Source organism: Podarcis pityusensis (assembly GCF_964106645.2).
Source record: "Podarcis pityusensis genome assembly, chromosome: 2".
Taxonomy (NCBI): domain Eukaryota; kingdom Metazoa; phylum Chordata; class Lepidosauria; order Squamata; family Lacertidae; genus Podarcis; species Podarcis pityusensis.
Window position 1 is genome coordinate 89,571,721 of NC_138029.1, and position 18,566 is coordinate 89,590,286.

The following is an 18,566-nucleotide window of genomic DNA, read 5'->3' on the forward strand; positions in this document are numbered from 1 at the left end:
ACACAAGTTAAATGTGTGTAGGTTGTGGGTTTACTCTATCTTTTTAAAATGGCCAGGAGCCTTCTCACCATCATCATCTAGTGAAAATACTGTGTTCATTTTTCTCAGATTTAAATCCAGTGACCATATCTTAAGGCTAGATGACTGTTTATTAATAAAGATTATATCCCAGTTTTTTTAAATCTGCATTTGAAATTAAGGTTTGTTAAAATTTAATGAAATGTTCCTTGAAGTAACATTGTTCAACTAGTTTCCTCTGTTGCACAATATACCATATTTTTCGCTCTATAGGACGCACTTTTTTCCCTTCAAAAATGAAGGGAAAATGTGTGTGCGTCCTATGGAGCGAAGACGCCATAGCCCAGCGACCCTCTCCCGGCTGGAGAGGTGACGTGCAGTTATAGAGGTTCCTGCCATAGCCGCGCGTCACCTCTTCAGCCGGGAGAGCGCGCGCGGGGCTAAAGCAGCCCCCCGCGACCCTCTCCCGGCTGGAGAGGTGACGCGCGGCTATTGAGGCTCCTGCCATAGCCGCGCGTCACCTCTCCAGCCGGGAGAGCGCGCGCGGGGCTAAAGAAGCCATAGCCCCGCGACCCTCTCCTGGCTGGAGAGGTGACGCATGGCTATGGCAGGAGCCTCTCCGCTGCGCCTTTCCGCTGCTCCCTGACCTGCTCTTTGGGGCTGGTGGTGGGCTTCCCCCCGCCAGCCCCAAAGAGCAGGTCGAAAGGAACCTGAAGCCTGGAGAGCGAGAGGGGTCAGTTCACACCGACCCCTCTCGCTCTCCAGGCTTCCAAGGTAGCCGCCTGAACGCACCTTAAACGGCACCTTGTTTTAGAGCGGGAAAACAAGAGGGGGAAAGTTCTCCCCCTCTCTGCACAGCGCCTCCTGCCACTTCGCTGAAGGGGCGCTGGGCAGAGAGGGGGAGAATTTTTTTTTCTTGTTCTCCCCCCTCTAAAACAAAGTGCGTCCTATTGTCCGGTGCGTCCTATGGTGCGAAAAATATGGTCGTTATTGTAGTCCTTTGTTTTATCAGTAGCATTGCAACATCTACTTTTTACATTTGGGTTTTCTGTCTTGTCATTTGTTGTTTCTACGTTTTTACTCTTCAATATCACTAGCCAAGCTGTCCGGTTAACTGAGTTAATTCTGAAATAGTCTTCAGTTCAGAATAACCAAATACATCTATATACATTATTTTTTCTATTAGCAAAATGCCCATGAAATTATTGGAATGTATGTTATATTTGCTTATTTGCATTACTGGAGGAGACTGACATTGAGTGGGCACTAGGACACCAGCAGGTGAATGTTGTTGTATTCTATTCATTTGAAGAGAAAGAAAATGTTAACCTTTAGGTGAGAACAGATTTATCTACTTACTCCTCATGTAACAAGGACCCTCTATTCCTAGGTGAAATATTGTACTCAAACCTCTATATATCCCATGGCTAAAGAGGCAACATATATTGGCTTCACATAGTCTGCCATTATTTGTGGTTGCCATACTCCTCTTTCTTCCCTTGAGTCCTCTGGCACACATAGAAAAATCAGGGGAGTGGTTGTCTCTCAGTGCTTTGGTCTTTGGAAAGGGCATGAGCAGTGAGAATCTTTGTTATCAAGTTAAAAAGTGGTGCCTCGCAAGACGAAATTAATCCGTTCCGCGAGTCTCTTCGTCTAGCGGTTTTTTCGTCTTGCGAAGCAACCCTATTAGCGGATTAGCGCTATTAGCTGTTTAGCGGCTATTAAAGGCTTAGCGGCTAAAAGGCTATTAGCGGCTTAGCGGCTTAGAAAAGGGGGGGGAGCGGAAAAAAATCGCAAGACTCGCAAGACTTTTTCGTCTAGCGAAGCAAGCCCATAGGGAAATTCGTCTTGCAAAGCGCAACGGAAAACGGAAAACCCTTTCGTCTAGCGGGTTTTTCATCTTGCGAGGCATTCGTCTTGCGGGGCACCACTGTACGGAGTTAGAAGCCAAACGCTTCTCTCCCCTGAATCTTCTGTTTAATCCAGAGTGCGGAAGAGGGGCATGAGATTGGTTTCTCAGTTGGCACAGTGAAATACACCCCTGAAAATGTGCAGGGAACTTGGAGTTTTGCATTGAGCATGTGGGAGAGGGATTGTCACCAATGGTGACCTATGACCTTTTCCTTCCTGTCAGTTTCCAAACTATGCCTATCCTAACTACCAGTAAGGTGCTTGAAAATAGGAAGGCGGACAGACTCAGACAGAAATGAGCATAAACGTTACGTGGATTGGGGTTTTGCTTGGAAAGGATGGTCTTGTTAGCTGCTGAAGTAGTTGGTCTAATAATACAGTAAATCACCCAGTGCTGGGGGGAAGCATTGCAGTTCAGCACAAAGCATGTCACTGAGAGTGCCATCTTTAATTTAACCATTTTCTGAACAATAATGACCTGACACTATGCATAAATTTATGCCGTGAAAGTATATTGCATATAATGTTTTGTAATGTCATGGTATCAGCACTTTAAAAAAGCTGAATCAACATAATGTGGTCCCCGCCCACCTTTTCAGAAGTTTCTGTGATTTTCGGAAATTTTTGTGTGTTGTGTTAATTTACAAGACTTATAGTTATCTAGTTGTTGTTGCTGTTGTTGTTGTTGCTCCTCCAGAGACTTAAAATGGTAGCTTTAATTCTTCTAACGCATACCATGAAATTAATGGATTTATCATTATGTGCAATAAAACTGATTCCAGTGCAAAATATTTGATGGGTGCACAAGAATGTAGTGTTAGTTTAGCTATATTAAGTTAATGAACTGTAAAGATAAAATAAGTCCCATAGGGAACAAAATAGTTTCCTTTTTTCATGTTACTGGTCTGAAAATTATTCAAGAGCTGGACAAATTATTTTCTCTTGAATTTTGCTACTTTGTAGTTTTTATTGAGCAGTAGTAGTTGGGCACAGGGGAGACAAAGAGAAGGAGAAGCTTTGTAACCTGGGTACATCTCCCCCAGTGAAATTAATTGTATTATTAGACAAACTGCTTCAGCAGCTGGCAAAACAGCAGGAACACGTCGATTCTGCTTCCTTGGTTACAGGGAGTGATAGTGTACTTGACCTTCAGAGGAGCAGGGTCATAGAGAGGGCATTTTTAAACAATTCTGTCTGGTTTTGTGATTGGAATCTTTATAAATGGAGCTCGGATACAAACATTTGGGAACAGACTAAAACTGATCTCTTCGTTCCTCTTCGATTGTTTTGGCCAAAGATCTTTGCTGAAGAAAAATGTAAATAAAGCTGCAGAAGGATTTGACACTGTAAGTACTAGAGTCTGTGCAGTATCAAGCGAGAGGCTCCAGGAAGCAAATGATTCAAAGGTTATTGAAGATGGGAGTGTTGTTATTTTTAAGAAGAAACATTTATGTTAAATGTATAGTCCGTTCACTTTGCTTATCTAATCCTTGTAAATGTTTTAACTTGACAGCAATTTTAACTAAGAGTATATTGCTAATACTGCTCCTAGTTTAAATTGATTTAAAATTCAGAATATTCTAATTTCACAGTAATGGCCATTTATCTGGAAGCTGACTTCTAATTAATAGTTTGAATAATTAGCACTACTTGTTCTCTTTAAATAGTATGTACAGTATTTTAGCACAGAATTTTAATCCACAGTTTAAAGCAGTTTCTACAACAAGCGTATTAAGATTTAGTTTGTATTTCCTGATAAACTAGAATATACTGCCTTTTGCTCAACAGAAATGAAGGGTTATTACAGGTTAAAATTTCAGAGTAGGAATAAATCTGATACCAAGTAAATTGTTTACCTACCTATTGCCAAATGCTGCAGATGACTAACCTTTTTCTGACTTGTGTATAAAGGTGAGATTTAAAGAGAAACCAATGGGTACTGACTGTAATAGTTGTAGAACTACAGATATATAGGATTCAAAATAAATTAGTTAGAACATGTTGGGTAGCTTTAAAAGTGGAGTTAAATATTTAAAGTTAAATGTCCTTTTCTTTTTTACATAATGCAGCATCTTCTCAACATTCACTATATTTTGTCAGTGTCAAAAATGCAAAGTTAGCTTTTAAACAGAAAGCTCTTGCATTGTGCTTTTGAACTTTCCTTATGGATAACAATAGCATTCTGCAAGTCTTATACCATTTTATTGTGTGGGTGATAGCTAATGTTAGTCATACACAGAGTAACATTGATTACTGGGGAGGCTGTTCTGAGTATGACATTATTGGATATCACCTGTTTATTTACATAGCTGGTCTGTTTCATCTAAGATCTGTAGGCAGTACAGCACCAAGGACCAAGCTGAGGAGCTGCAAACCACTTGTATATTTCATTTGTGTTTACCTAATTAACACATTTTGCATAAAATTTTAATATGGTGGCTTTGTGTTCTTTCCCCATGATACTCCCTGTAGCTGTAAGACTACAAGTGGCATTCTGAGGATATTTTTCTTGGGAAATAATAATTAGTTAATTGTGTTCTTAATGTAAAAAATAATTAGTAACCAGATAACACTGTTGCATGTGTTTCATATTAAAATATCATTCCTTTGTATTTATTTTTATTTATGCACTGTTTAATTACAATAGTCTCAATGTGGTGTAAAATGAACACAATACTATATAAATAAACATTGGTTAAAACTATAAAAATAAAATTAATTCACAATACCTTCCAGGTACAAAAAGAAAAATCTCCAGTAGGCACCGGAAGTTCAGAAGGGAGGGAACCTGTCTTATCTCAGCTGGAAGGGAGTTCCATAAAATGGGCCCACAATTCTGAATGCATGGCTGCTGGTAAATACAAGCTGTGTATACAAGCCATGGTGGATCACTGACAGTGACTCCCCCAAAGACCTTAGTGGTGTCTTCAAGAAATAACGGATCAGGTAGTCCTTGAGGTATCCTGGACCCAAGGTATTAAGGGCATTGTAAATTAACACAAGAACCTTGAACCTGGATAGGGATTGTTTTGTCTTTACATGCTTTTTGTTCTATACAATTTATATTTGCTTAAGGGAACAATTGTGAACGTAAGAATTTCTGTTTGTCTTGTGTGTGAAAGGACACTGAGCAAGATCACTTATTTGATGACAAGTGGCCAGAACTTTCTGTTTGGTTGACTGCTAGATGCATTTTCCGAATTTGCAAAATAATAGCTACAAAATTGTCATATTTGTAAGACTTGTCTGTCTGAGGAGTCTCTCTCTCTGTGTCTCTCTCATTCTTTCTTCTGCCCAAGATTCTCTTACATAGAAAAAATGGTTCTATTACAATGGCTCAGTTCAGATGCAGTACCAAGTTGTTGTTTGGCATTATATACACAAGTCTTGGTCTTGCATGCTCGCTTCTCCTTATGCTATCCCTGACTTTGGCTGCAGTCCTACCTATACCCACTTCTTTGGGAATAAACCTCATTGAACTCAATGGGATTTACTCCTGAAAACATCTGTACAGGAGTGTGCTATTAGTCATGACAAACTATAGTTTGCCATGAACATCTGAACTAAGCAGGCGATGGAAAGAATATGAGCATGCTGTGGAGGAGGGAGTGCATGATTCTGAGGCTCAATTACTTTCGTATGGTGAAAGAAAGCAGGCTGCAACTACAGATGGGTGAAGGGTTGGACCCGTCACTGATGCCAGCGGCTTGTTTGCACAACCTAAGCAATAACCCTTAGTATCCATTTTTTCTTTCTCCCATAAAAGTGAATGACTGCCATTAGTGCCTAGCAGAGCAGGAGTAAACTGCTGCAATTGCACACCAATGTGATGGTGAATGGCCTGTCCTCCACTGACAGGGATCCCATAGAGAGGTCTATCATACAAACATCTCAGGTATCACTCAAATATTTGACTTTTTCTATGCCTGCCCCACATTATACTTATGCTTCTATTTTAAATTAAGACAAAAATTAACAACTGCATACTGAACTCTTTTTATTTAACAGCCCCCCCCCACTAATATCCTGCCTATGGTGGCTCACAAACATCAGTTAAGGCAATATACAGTTTGTAGAATAATTAAACAAGTGAACAAAATAGCAGCTAAATTCATAGAAGGCAGAAAGAAACTAAATCAAACTAAAAATACAGCAAAACAAAAATTTGCAGCACACCAAAACTCTGGTAAAGATGGGGCAGTGTGATCCTCCTGGAACTGGGAGTTGCACAGCCCAGCTGTGCAGTTGAAAAGGCCCCTCTCATGCCCTGACCACTTGGTCTTCAGTGGCAATTGGATGCAAAGCAGGGCCTCTGATGAATATGGCAAGCAGGCTCATGTTGGAACTAAACTATCCTTCATGTATCCTGGTTTCAACCATTGGGGGCACAGGTGGGGAATCCCTGGCCCCTTTTCAATCTTGCCCATTTCCAACAAGGAAATTATGCTTGTGGAGGATCATTTGCACAAAAGGGCCTTTCCCCACTAAATTGCTGCAAACAGGGATTTCGTGGGTAGCAGCTGAGGAGCGATGGGTTAATCCTCCCTTTTCCACACTGCTACTCCATCCTCAGCCAGGTGATAACCAGCACTTTGAATTGTGCTCAGAAATGAACTGGTACTCCATGCTGATTGAACAGTATGAAAAGTATTTGTTCTGAAAAACGGGCCCGCAACAAAACTCTGGCTTCCAAATTTTGTATCAGCTGAAGTTCCTGAATAGTTTTCAGAAGCAACTTTCTATAGAGTTTATGTGACCATCGTTAGATCTGCTTTTTACAGAACAGAGCACAGTTGGTACATCTCCTGAAGCTATGCAAGGGCCCTCTTTCCCACAGCCAGTTAGTACTCCTGAGAGGCTGTTGAAGAGGCTTCCAAAAAAATCTAGTACTGAAACAAAAAAATCTAGTACTGTACGGATACAAAAATTATCCTAATGGAGCTAGGCTAATTAGGCAACATTTCCTGCCATCAAACTAGTTCTTCCTTGTTGTTATTTGGTAACAGCCCCACCAAAATCCTCTGAGGCAAGGCAGGCAAGCTGAGCAACTGGATTGTAATGGAAGCAGTCTTCCCTTGCTGGCAGTTGCCAGGCAGCAGGTCCTCTGAGGCAAAGGACCAAATAAACAAATCAAAATGCAGATAACTCAGATTTATAACCCAGGTCATAGGTGTGTAATTGCAAGAAAAAAGAGGTAGATTTCAGTGACAAAAACACTCCAACCTGTAAGGTGCAGTGGCTATGTTTGCATGTCACACAGTGATTTAGCAAAACTTGCACAAGCAGGAAGAAGCATAAGTTGCCTTGTTTTGAATTTGAACATATTTAGCTTGTGGGGCAGAGAGAATAACTGGGGGAGGGAAGGAGTGTTGTCCCTGCCAATCTTCTGAGAGGGAGGCTTCAAGTCCTTGTTCCTTTCCCTGCTGGACTCTATAGTGTTAAAAGGAACAGGCTTAAGGCTGACTTCCAGCCCTGAACCTAAGCATTTTATAGCTATATAAGGTGAGCAGGATGTTTCTGGAAACAGATAGCCATTTTCCTTCCACAACTCCTAATACCTCCCCATATTGTGATGGGAGGGGGATTTCTTTTCTTTTTTTAATTTCTTTTTATTAAATTTCTAAGCCAAACAACAACAGAAAAAAGAAAAAGAAAAACAAACCGAACACACCAATGAGAAGAAAAAAGAAAGACATCAACCAAAACAGAAAATATAAACAAACCAGAAGACAAACATCAGTTAACACAAATAAAAGTTGATTTCCCTCCAGCTCGATTTTGGATTATGTAAAGTAGTAATTCTGTTCTGCAGTTTTCATTTTATATCATCTAAACATCGCAAGGATTATATTAAACCTACTGTGATTTTTATATCTCTAGAATTTGATTCCATGTACATTATAAATTTATTCCAGTCATCAATAAACTTTGTACCTTTTTGCTGTCTCATATTCTGTGTCATTCTTGCCAAATCCATATATTCAAATAATTTAATTTGCCAATCTTTAACAGTCGGGATATTAGGGGTTTTCCAATTTTTTGCTAACAAGATCCTGGCAGCTACGGTTGCGTATTGAAACATTATATGATCCTCTTTTTTAATCTCGTCTCCGATCATTCCCAGAAGAAAAGCTTCGGGTTTTTTAACGAAAGTGTATTTTAAGTATTTTTTTCAGTTCATTATATATTGATTCCCAAAATTTTTTGATTTCTTCACACTTCCACCACATGTGGAAGAAACTTCCTTCTTTGGTTTTACACTTCCAACACCTATTATCTCCGGTCTTATACATTTTTTGCAGTTTCACAGGGGTGATGTACCAACGGTACATCATCTTTTCCATATTTTCTCTGAGGGTGGTGCAAGCTGTAAATTTCATTCCTTTAGTCCACAGCCTCGTCCATTTGTTGAAGTCCAAATTGTATCCGAGGTCTATAGCCCATTTTGTCATAACATCCTTAACCTCCTCATCCTTGGTGTCCCATTCTAATAGCTGATTGTACATTTTAGATAGCAGTTTAGTTTTACCTTCTATTATTTCTACCTGGAACTTGGATTTTTTTTCGTTCATTCCGATCTTTTTATCTTCCTTCCATAGGGCATTGATTTGATGGTACTGCAGCCAACCTGATAATTTACTTTTTAACTCTTCATATGGTCTAATTTTCCATCCTCTTTCTGATCTTTCTAGGAGGTCTTCATAAGTCCATCTCTCACCTTCTATATTTGTTTTTTTAATAGTTAACATATCTATAGGCGATAGCCACCAGGGTTTTTTTCCCCCCAACAGTTTCTTGTTCTTTTCCCATGTTTCTAACAGTGTTCCTCTGATAATATGGTTCGAGAAGCCTTTATGCACCTTTTCCTTATTCTGCCAGAGATAAGCATGCCAACCAAATCTTAAGTCAAATCCTTCTAGGTCTAGCAGGTCTGTATTTTTCAAAATAATCCATTCTCTAAGCCAGCAAAGGCACGAGGCTTCATAGTACAGTCTCAGATTTGGGACCGAGAATCCTCCCCTGTCTTGTTTATCCGTTAACAATTTAAATCTAATTCTCGGTCTTTTACCTTGCCATATAAATTTAGAGAGAATTTTTTGCCAGTTTTGGAATATTGCACTTCCTCTAATCACCGGAACGTTTTGGAATAGGAATAATAATTTCGGCAGTATGCACATCTTGATTGCTGCCATTCTACCTGACCAGGAGAGTTTGATCCTGTTCCAGATGTCTAGTTCCTTTTGGATATCCTTCCAGGTATTAATGTAGTTATCAGCCATTAAATTTATATTTTTCATTGTAAGCCACACTCCTAGGTATTTTACCTTTTTTACTTCTTTAATTCCTGATTGGAGTTCTAATTGCCTCCTTAGGTCTTCCCCCATGTTCTTTACCATCATTTTAGTTTTATTTAACTTAAAGCCCGCTACTCTCCCAAATTCCTCCAGAAGTACCAGGGCTTTGTCCATACTTGGTTTTGGGTCCTCCAGTGAGATTACCAAGTCATCCGCGTATGCTTTCAATTTGAATTCTTTCACCCCAGTTCTAATTCCTCGTATCTCTGGTGTTTTCCTTATCTTACTTGCAATTACTTCCAATACCATTATGAAAAGAAGCGGTGACAGGGGGCAGCCTTGTCTCGTACCCTTGGAAATCTCGAATGTATCAGTTAAATTGTTGTTAATAATCAATTTGGCTCTTTGACTAGAATAAATTGCTTTGATTCCCTCCATAAAGGCACCTTCTATCCCTGCTGTCTCCATACACTTTAATAAGAACTGCCATGAAACATTATCGAATGCTTTTTCTGCATCGATAAAAATTAATACTGCAGGGATTTCATTTTTCCTTTCCAGGTATTCGATGATATTTATTATGTGCCTAACGTTATCTTTTAGTTGTCTATTAGGAAGGAATCCAGCTTGGTCCGTGTGTATTACATTTTTTAGGTAATGCTTAAGTCTGTTTGCCATAATATCCGCAAATATTTTATAATCATTATTAAGAAGTGATATCAGTCTGTAATTTTTTATACTCAGTTTATCTGACTCCGCTTTAGGTATCAACGTTATATGGGCATCTTTCCAGGAGTCCGGTATCTTCCCTCCTTGTAGGATGTTATTCATTACATCACGTAGCACCGGAGCTAACTGTTCTCCAAGAACTTTATGTTGGGTGTAGTGAAGGGTTAACCTTCTGTGTCTCGAGGCTGAGAGGAGGCGCTTACAAGGGAAGTAAGCCAGGACGTGAGGAAAGCAGCTTGGAATGCTGTGAGCTGAGTGAAAAGTGAAAGCAGCTTAGGTTACGCAGCTGCAAGCTGAGAGACGCAGAGAAAAATGCAGCTTGAATCAGATGGTGTTTCTGGATTGTAAATATGCTACTTTTGAGCAAATAAAGTGATATTAGGAAAGAAGAAACGTGTGGGACTTGTTTTACTGCCCTTTCAACACGGACGCTGTGCAATTCTGCTAATTGCTTTATGACCTGCAGAGGCCCGCAGGGGGAAGTGTGCTGGTCGCCAAGAAGAAAGCAATAAATCTACCTAACACTTTATAATATTTGGCCGACAAGCCATCTGGGCCCGGAGCTTTCCCTAATTTCATTTTCTTTATTGCTTCCTGGACTTCCTCTGTTGTTATGGCCTTGTTCAGTTGGGTTTTCTCTTCCTCCGTTATGGATGTTATTCTGTTATTTTCTAAGTATTTTCCTATTTCTATTATATCTTCTTCTTTTCTGTATAATTTTTCAAAGAATTTTAGGAAGTTTTTCTTTATTTCGTTTGGCTCTTCCACAAGCCTTTCTTCTATTTTGATCTTGTTGATCACATTTTGCTTTTTCCTTTTTCGTAGTTGCCAGGCTAAAAATTTTACCGCTTTGTTTGCGGATTCGAAAATTTTTTGCCTCATTGATTTAATTCTCCATTCAACTTCTTGGTTAATTAACGTTGAGTATTGTAATTGTAACAATTTGGATGTTTGTTTAATCTGATCATCACTAGGATTTGTTATTAATTTTTTCTCATATTCTCTTAATTGGGTCAGGATTTCATCTTTCTTTTGTTCTTTTATTTTTTTCCTGTGACTATTTTGCTGGATTAGAAAGCCTCTTAGCACCGCCTTACTAGCATCCCAAACCATATCAATATTTGTCTCTTTATTAAGGTTTAACTCAAAGAAGTCTTTTAAAGTGTTTTTGGCCTTTTCAGTTACATCTTCGTTTTCAAATAAGTATTCATTCATTCTCCATCGATACATACCCTGAATTCCACACTTAATTTCCAGGGATATTGAATTATGGTCAGACAGAGTTCTGGGTTGTATTTCACATTTTGCAGCTCTTGTTACTAGTTCTCTTGATACCCAAATCTGGTCTATTCTACCCCAGCTCTGATGCGGCTCTGAGAAAAATGTAAATTGTTTTGTCAATGGGTTTTTGTGTCTCCAGATATCCGTCAGGTCTAAATTTTCTTCAAGGTTTTTAAACGATTTAGGTAATTTCCCTTGGCTCAGTTTCCCCCTTTTTACACTTCTGTCATGTTCTGGAATTGGCACTCCATTTAAGTCACCGAGTAAAATCAGTTTATGAGTCTCTAAGTCCAATAATATTTGTTCCAGTTTTTTGAAAAATTCTGCTTTATTCGTATTTGGGGCATAAACAGTTACTACGTTAAATTTTTCTCCCTGATGGTTAATTTGTATCCCCAAAATTCTCCCTTCCTCATCTTTGCATATTAACTTGGGGTCCTCTTTTTCTTTAGCGTATATGACCACTCCTCTTTTTTTGTTTGTATCAGAATTAATAAATTCGACCCCCAACCTTTTATTTATCAGGATGTGTTTATGCTTTTTAGCGACATGTGTTTCCTGACAACATATCACATCAACATTCTTTTTCATCAAAACCTTAAAGATTCTATTCCTTTTAGATTTATCATTTAGTCCATTCACGTTCCAAGATAGAATTTTAAGAGTCATTATCGTATATGTTGTTACTTTTTAATTCGTATTGCACTCGTTCTCAAGCTTACGATCTAGTTTTCCTGTTCCTTGTAGTTTCTTCCTCCTTTTCTTCCTCTTCTTCTCCTAACTCCTCTTCTTCTCCACCTACTGCTCCTTCCTCTTCCACTTCCTCTTCTTCCTCTTTTCTCTCTCTCTTTTGCTTCTCTGTGTTTTTTACCTTCTTTTCCTTCCTCCTTTCTGTATACCTCCCTCCTCCTCCGTACCTTTCTTCCCGTTTTCCAAGCTCCTTCTCATATCTTCTCAAAAAAAATTCTGCTTCTTGTATATCTATCAATCTGAATCTTTTATCTTTATAATAGAAGGTAATTCCTTCGGGGAACTCCCATCTATATTGTATATTGTTTCTCTGTAAGACACTTACTATTTGTCGGTATCCTTGTCTTTTACACAAAAATCTAATTGGTATTTCTTTGTATATAATAATTGTTCTGTTTTCAATTATTAATTTTTTCCGGTAACTTGTTCTTAATATCATATTTTTCATCTCAATTGAGTTGAAAATCATCAAACAATCGCCAGGAGATTTTTTTAGTTTGAGCTGCTGGGGTTTCACCCTTATTCTAAATGCGCTTTCTACAGTATAGGCTACTTCTTCCTCTTTTATTTCCAACCATTTTGCTAATTCTCTTATCATTTTTCCTCTTATATTCTCATTGATTTCTTCTTCTACTCCTCTAAATTTTAAATTGAGTTGTTTCTGACGCATTTCTGTCATAGCTAAGCTATCCTCAATCTGTTCTTGTGCTTTGTTCAAATCTCTTATTTCCTCCTTCATTTTTTCTGTCTTTCCATATGTAGTTCACTCTGTTTAAATTCCTCTTTGATCTTTAACCACAATATGTCTAGGTCTTTAATTTCCTCCTGTCGTGAGGCCTTTCTGTCCCCAGGAGTCCCTCCTACCTTTTTTCCGTTTTTCCCTGACATTTTGTGATTATTTACACAATTGTGTTAATTTTCTGTCTCTCCCCTGAGGGGCGCACAATCTTTTTTGTTTTGTTTTTTGTTTTGTTTTGTTATTCTTATTTTTCTATGTCTTAACCGCTCTCCTTTAATTTACCTTATTACACCCGTGCGATTTTGTTTTTCTTCTTTTATATTCTTACAGTTTCTTTTATATCACTTTCTATTGTATTTCCTTTTTTTCAGACAGAGTATTACCTTTAAAGTCAGTTAATTCAACTGTATCCTAAAGTACAACCATAATATCTCCGAGTACCACCAATGTCTGCTAGAAAATATGTACTATTATAATATACAGTTACAGATCCAGTTGGATAATAAAATGTCCAGAAATCAAAGAAAATAGCTTCACTAATAATCCCAGTATATCTCGACCTTGGCAATCTTAAAGTCTTGTTTATACACCTTAGTACCTTCCTTAGGCTCTTGTTTTTCTTCAAATAATTCCCCCCTCCTAGGGTATTATTAATAGTATATGACAATATAGTTTGTTTTCCCCAACCGTCCCTTAAAACCTTAGCACCCTCTGAAAGTTTGGTTAATTTCTCCAAGACTCAAATAATTATTACTTATATAAGAATTATTCCTGTTAGAGTGGTTTTCTAAAGTCCACGTAGATTCTGATGGGAGAGCAGTAATTCAGTTCCGATTTCTTTTAATTTCTTTAATCTTCCACCACTTGCCGGTTTAGTCCATCTCGTGTAAAAGATATTCTATAACTTAGTCCATGTCCTAATCCAAGGTCTAGTAAGGCTAATAATTCAGGCTTTAATCCACGATCTAAATCAGACCTGTAAATCTAAATCAGACCTGTAAACCAATTAGATCCCAATGTCACAAAATCACTGGTCCGGTCTCTATCACGAAATCACTGTTGCAATCTCTGTCCCTGAAGAAAAGGAGATCACTGGTCCAGTCTCTATCACCAAATCACTGTTTCAGTCTCTATCACAAAAAGGAAGAAATCACTGGTCCAGTCTCTGTCACCAAATCACTGGTCCGGATTCTGTCCCCATTTCCTGTTTATATTTTCAAGTCCATAAAAGATGTGAATGTCCAATTCAAAGTGTTGTAGATATCCAGTTATGGTCTACTGGGGTGTAAAAACCCCTGTTTTTAACACTTAAAGTTATTTTCCAAATTTTCCCAGGGTTTATCGGGTGATATTTTCCGCATTCCAATTATTTCTGGTTTTTTCTAGCTCCAACGCTTGAATGTAAATCTTTCCCACAGAGAAAAAAAAAACCAACAAAATAGGAAACGGGAAGGAGGGGGTTAACTTCAGTCCAATTTCTCAGCAGTAAGAATCGAAAGAGAACCCAGGATCATTGCAGTCAAATATAACCTTTTTTCTTAGGCAGTTCTTATTTGAAAGAGAGGAGACGTTTCTGCCAGTCTTCCCTTATTCTTGTCTTTACTGTAACTTTGTTATTTTTAACGCAGCTTCCAAGCTTTCCCTGTTTTCTTTTAAAATTAAACTTCTACTAGTCGTCTCAAGCTGCTCTGTATTACGTTTCTAATTATCACTCTCACTGAGAGAGAACAACAAGGTCTCTGGATAGTCCTTAATCTGTTGCTTTGTTTTACAAATTCAAAAGTCTATTCAAAAGTCTCCCATATTGTGATGGGAGGGGGATTTATTTTAATGCCACAACACACATTCATGAAAACCTAATGCCCACCTTCAGAGTCCTATAAGCTGTTTGCATCTCAACCCGGCAAATTCCTCCTCCCATTCCTTTTCTTTTTTTGCCTCAGCTGACAACATCCATATGCCATTCAAAGGAGCTCAGGGTTCTGGAAAGAAGTAAACATAGACCATTTAGGCTGCTGGTATATTATCTGGAGAATCAAAATAATGTTTTATATAATTCTACATACTCAAGGAGCCCCCCTGAGTATGCAGAAACCATTGTTGTTATTTTTATATGCCCCAATTCATTGCCAAAAGGATAGTCACTGAACCACCCAAGTTCAGTATTAGAAGAAACAAGTGGATTTGCAACACAGTGCTGCAATCTATCCTTACTTCCTAAGGGGGGTGCTGCTGTCCTGGGCTCCATATACATTCAGGAACAAGAGTCTTGCAGTCCTCTTCAGGTCTCTTGGGCAAAGGGCTCAGGGGTGGGAAAGGGCCTCCTCAATATCTTCTCCAAATACTCCATATACAGGGCTGCCTGCTCCAAATCCGAACCTCCGTTTTCCTTTCCTCTTCTCCCACAAACAACTGATGTTCCAACATGTCTTAACTGCTTCCAACACAGTCTCAGTAACTTCTGGTTCTGTTGGTCCTCCCTTCTCCCCCTTTTGTTGATACAAACTGTTGTTTGCTTTTTGTAACCTTGCAGGCATTTTTGTTACTTCAAATAAATAGACAAACAACCTTGCAGGCATTTTTTGTTACTTCAAATAAATAGACAAACAAACTTCTGCATATCCAGGAAGCCCTCATCTAGAAACCACTCCTTCATTTTTAAATGACCCTATTTCATTTTCAGGCACTCAAGCGTCTGAGTTCACTGTGCTACTGGAAGAATTTTTTTTAGTCTGAGTTCACTGTTACAGAGTGTGATCATGATGACTCAATATTTGGTTGGTTGTAGAAGGAAACTTCTAACTTTCCTTTCAAAAATGGAAATGTCTGTGAATGTCTTTTTTTAAATGCCCAAACAATCAGTACTACCCCATATTTAATTTTGTATATGATTTCTGGTGATAAGTGCAACACTTACTACCTTAACACTAGACAAGTAGCATCTTATCTATAGTCCTAAATTGGGGCATCCGATTTCATGGCTGATCATCCTGTTAGAGGAAGTGTTAGTCCTTTGGGTATGGGAGTATTAGTGAATTGTTTCAGATAAACATTTCCTGCTGGAAGTACTTAGTACTGTATTTGAGTTTTAACCATTTTCACAATTTTGTTTGCCATGCATTAAATCAGTTTTTAAATTACTCAATATAGGTGCAAACCGTACAGACAACATTATCTGAATCTCCAGTGATGACCAGCCCTTCCCAACGCATCCAGATAATCTCCACAGATTCTTCAGTAGCTTCACCACAGCGCATTCAGGTATAAGGGTTTTCCCACCTGTGAATTTGGTTATATCATCTGACTTTTCTCTCTAGCTGCTAAAACTGTATTTTCAATCATAAAACAATTTTATTTTAAAAGAATCATAGTAGGAAGGGATCTTGAGGGTCATCAACCCCCAGCAATGCAGGAATCTCAGCTGAAGCATCCATGACAGATAGCCATCCAACCTCTGCTTATAAACCTCCAGTGAAGGTCCACCACCTTCCAAAGGACTCGGTTCCATTGTTGAACAGCTTTCACCATCAGAAAGTTCTTCCTGATATTTAATCAGAATCTCCTTTTTTGTAACTTGAAGCCATTGTTTCGGGTCCTAGTCTCCGGAACAGGAGAAAACAAGCTTACTCCAACGTCCATGTGACAGCCCTTTAGATATTTGAAGATGGCTATCATGTCTCCTCTCAGATGCCTCCTATTCCGGCTGAGCATACTCAATTCTCTCAACCGTTCCTCATAAGGCTTGGTTTCCAGACTTTGATCATCTTGGTCGCCCTCTTCTACACTTGTGACAGCTTGTCAATATCCTTCTTAAATTGTAGTGTCCAGAACTGGACAAAGTTTTCTAGATGTGGTCTGACCAAGGCAGAACATAGCGTTACTATGACTTCCCTTGATCTGGAGCTAGACTTCTGTTGATGCAACCTAGAATAGCATTAGCCTTTTTTTTGCTGCTGCATCACACTGTTGACTTGTGTTAGGCTTGTGGTCTTCTAAGACCCCCAGATCCTGTTCACATGGCAAGCCAGGTGTCCCCTATTTTTGTGCAGCTGGTTCTTTATGCCTAAGTGCAGAACCTTACATTTGTCCATATTGGAATTCATTTTGTTAGTTTGGGCCCAATCTGTTGAGGTCATCTTGAATCCCAATTCTGTCTTCTGCAGCATTTGCTACCCCTCCCAGTTTGGTGTCATCTGCAAATTTGATGAACTTCCCCTCCATTCATCCAAGTCAATTATAAAGGCATTAAACAACAATGGGCCCAGGACAGAATCCTGTGGCTCCCACTTGTTACTTTTTTCCAGGATGGTGAGAAGCCATAAATGAGCATTCTTTGAGTTTGGTCAGTCAACCAGCTACAAATCCACCTAACAGTAACCTTGTCCGGCCCACATTTTATCAGCTTCTCCACAAGAATATCATGGGGGACTTTGTCAAATGTCTTCAGTTTAGCTTTAAGGCCTTTAACAGTAATGTCACTGTTGTTGTTTCCCTGCCCCTACATTCCCCATATGCTCTCAAATCTGCCTTGCATGTGCCAATTCATGGATTTCTTCACAAGTGTACACATCCTTTACACAAAATGCTACCCCTCATCCCTTCCTATTTGGTCTGTTCCTTCTGAATAGGTTATACCCCTCAATTTCTGCATTCCAGTCATGTGTCTCATCCCACTAGGTTTCACTAATGTTTATTAGCTCTTTTTTGCCATCCTGTACAGTGGTGCCTCGCAAGACGAAAAGAATTTGTTCCGCGAGTCTTTTCGTCTTGCGATGTTTTTCGTCTTGCGAAGCACGGTCCGTCGCAACTGCGCCTCTTCAAGCGGCTTAAAAAAAAAAGCGCAAGACGTTTTCGTCTTCCGAAGCAAGCCCATAGGGAAATTCGTCTAGCGAAGCAACACAAAACCGAAAAACCCTTTCGTCTAGCGAGTTTTTCGTCTTGCGAGGCATTCGTCTTGCGGGGCACCACTGTATTAAGAGCTCAAATTCACCTTGCTTCCCATTCTCTGTGCAGTAGTCTAGAGACAAGTGAAACCATGTGTCATTCCCTCCAGCTCAGCTGTTTTCTTCTTATAGTTTCCTGCCCTTTGATAGGTTGCTATAGCACCACCTCAGTTTCCTGTGCATCAGTGAAGCTGCTATCCCCAGTACCAGCTGTTCTCCTGTCGTCTGTACTATTGTCTCCCTCCCCCTCAAGTTTTAGTTTAAATCTCTCCTGATCAGATTCACAAGATTCTTAGCAAGCACATTCTTGCCAACCACCATAAGGTGCAATCCATCTCTTGCCAGAAGTCCTCCTTCAACAAAGCGGAGACCGTGGTACAAGAATTCAAATCTTTCCTGATGACACCACATGAGCAGCCAGTGGTTTACTTCCAGTTTTTTCCTTTCTCTTACTGGGCCACAACCTTCAGCAGGAAGGAAAACCAGAAAAAACACCTGAGCCCCAAGGCCCGTCAGCTTCCTACCCAGAGTCTCATAGTCCCTTGTTATACATCAAGGGTGTGTTGATACTAGCAGTATTGTTTGTACCCCCATGAGTCATCAGGAAAGGGTTGAGGTCAGTAGGCTTTATAAGACGTCTGTCGCATCGTGAAACTTTGCATCTGAAAGACAGCACACCTCCTGTTAGCTCCGCACACTACTGTCTCAGTCCCCTTCAGTAGGGAATCACCATTACATCTCTCTTCCTCATCTGAGGAATGACAGGAATTCTTCTGTACATTGTACCTTACATAGCTACCTTAAGTACTGAGGTCTTCAACTGCTGTCCTTGCTCCTCTGGTCCAGAATCAGTGTCCAAGATGGGGGCATGTAATCAATTTTGCAGCTCCAGTGACAGAG

The 18,566-nt window shown here is 39.4% G+C and overlaps 1 protein-coding gene across 5 annotated transcripts in view; it reads left to right on the forward strand.

Moving 5' to 3' along the window:
* Window positions 1-18,566, forward strand: part of NR2C2 (nuclear receptor subfamily 2 group C member 2) — a 52,511-nt gene that overhangs the window by 6,853 nt on the left and 27,092 nt on the right. For 4 of the 5 annotated variants that reach the window (XM_080995531.1, XM_080995533.1, XM_080995534.1 and 1 more), the window contains exon 3: window positions 15,874-15,984. In XM_080995531.1, the coding sequence (XP_080851657.1) occupies window positions 15,874-15,984 (111 nt within the window). Of the gene's footprint in view, window positions 1-3,166; window positions 3,276-15,873; window positions 15,985-18,566 lie in introns of those variants that run through there. The other variant, XM_080995535.1, reaches the window with a different exon arrangement.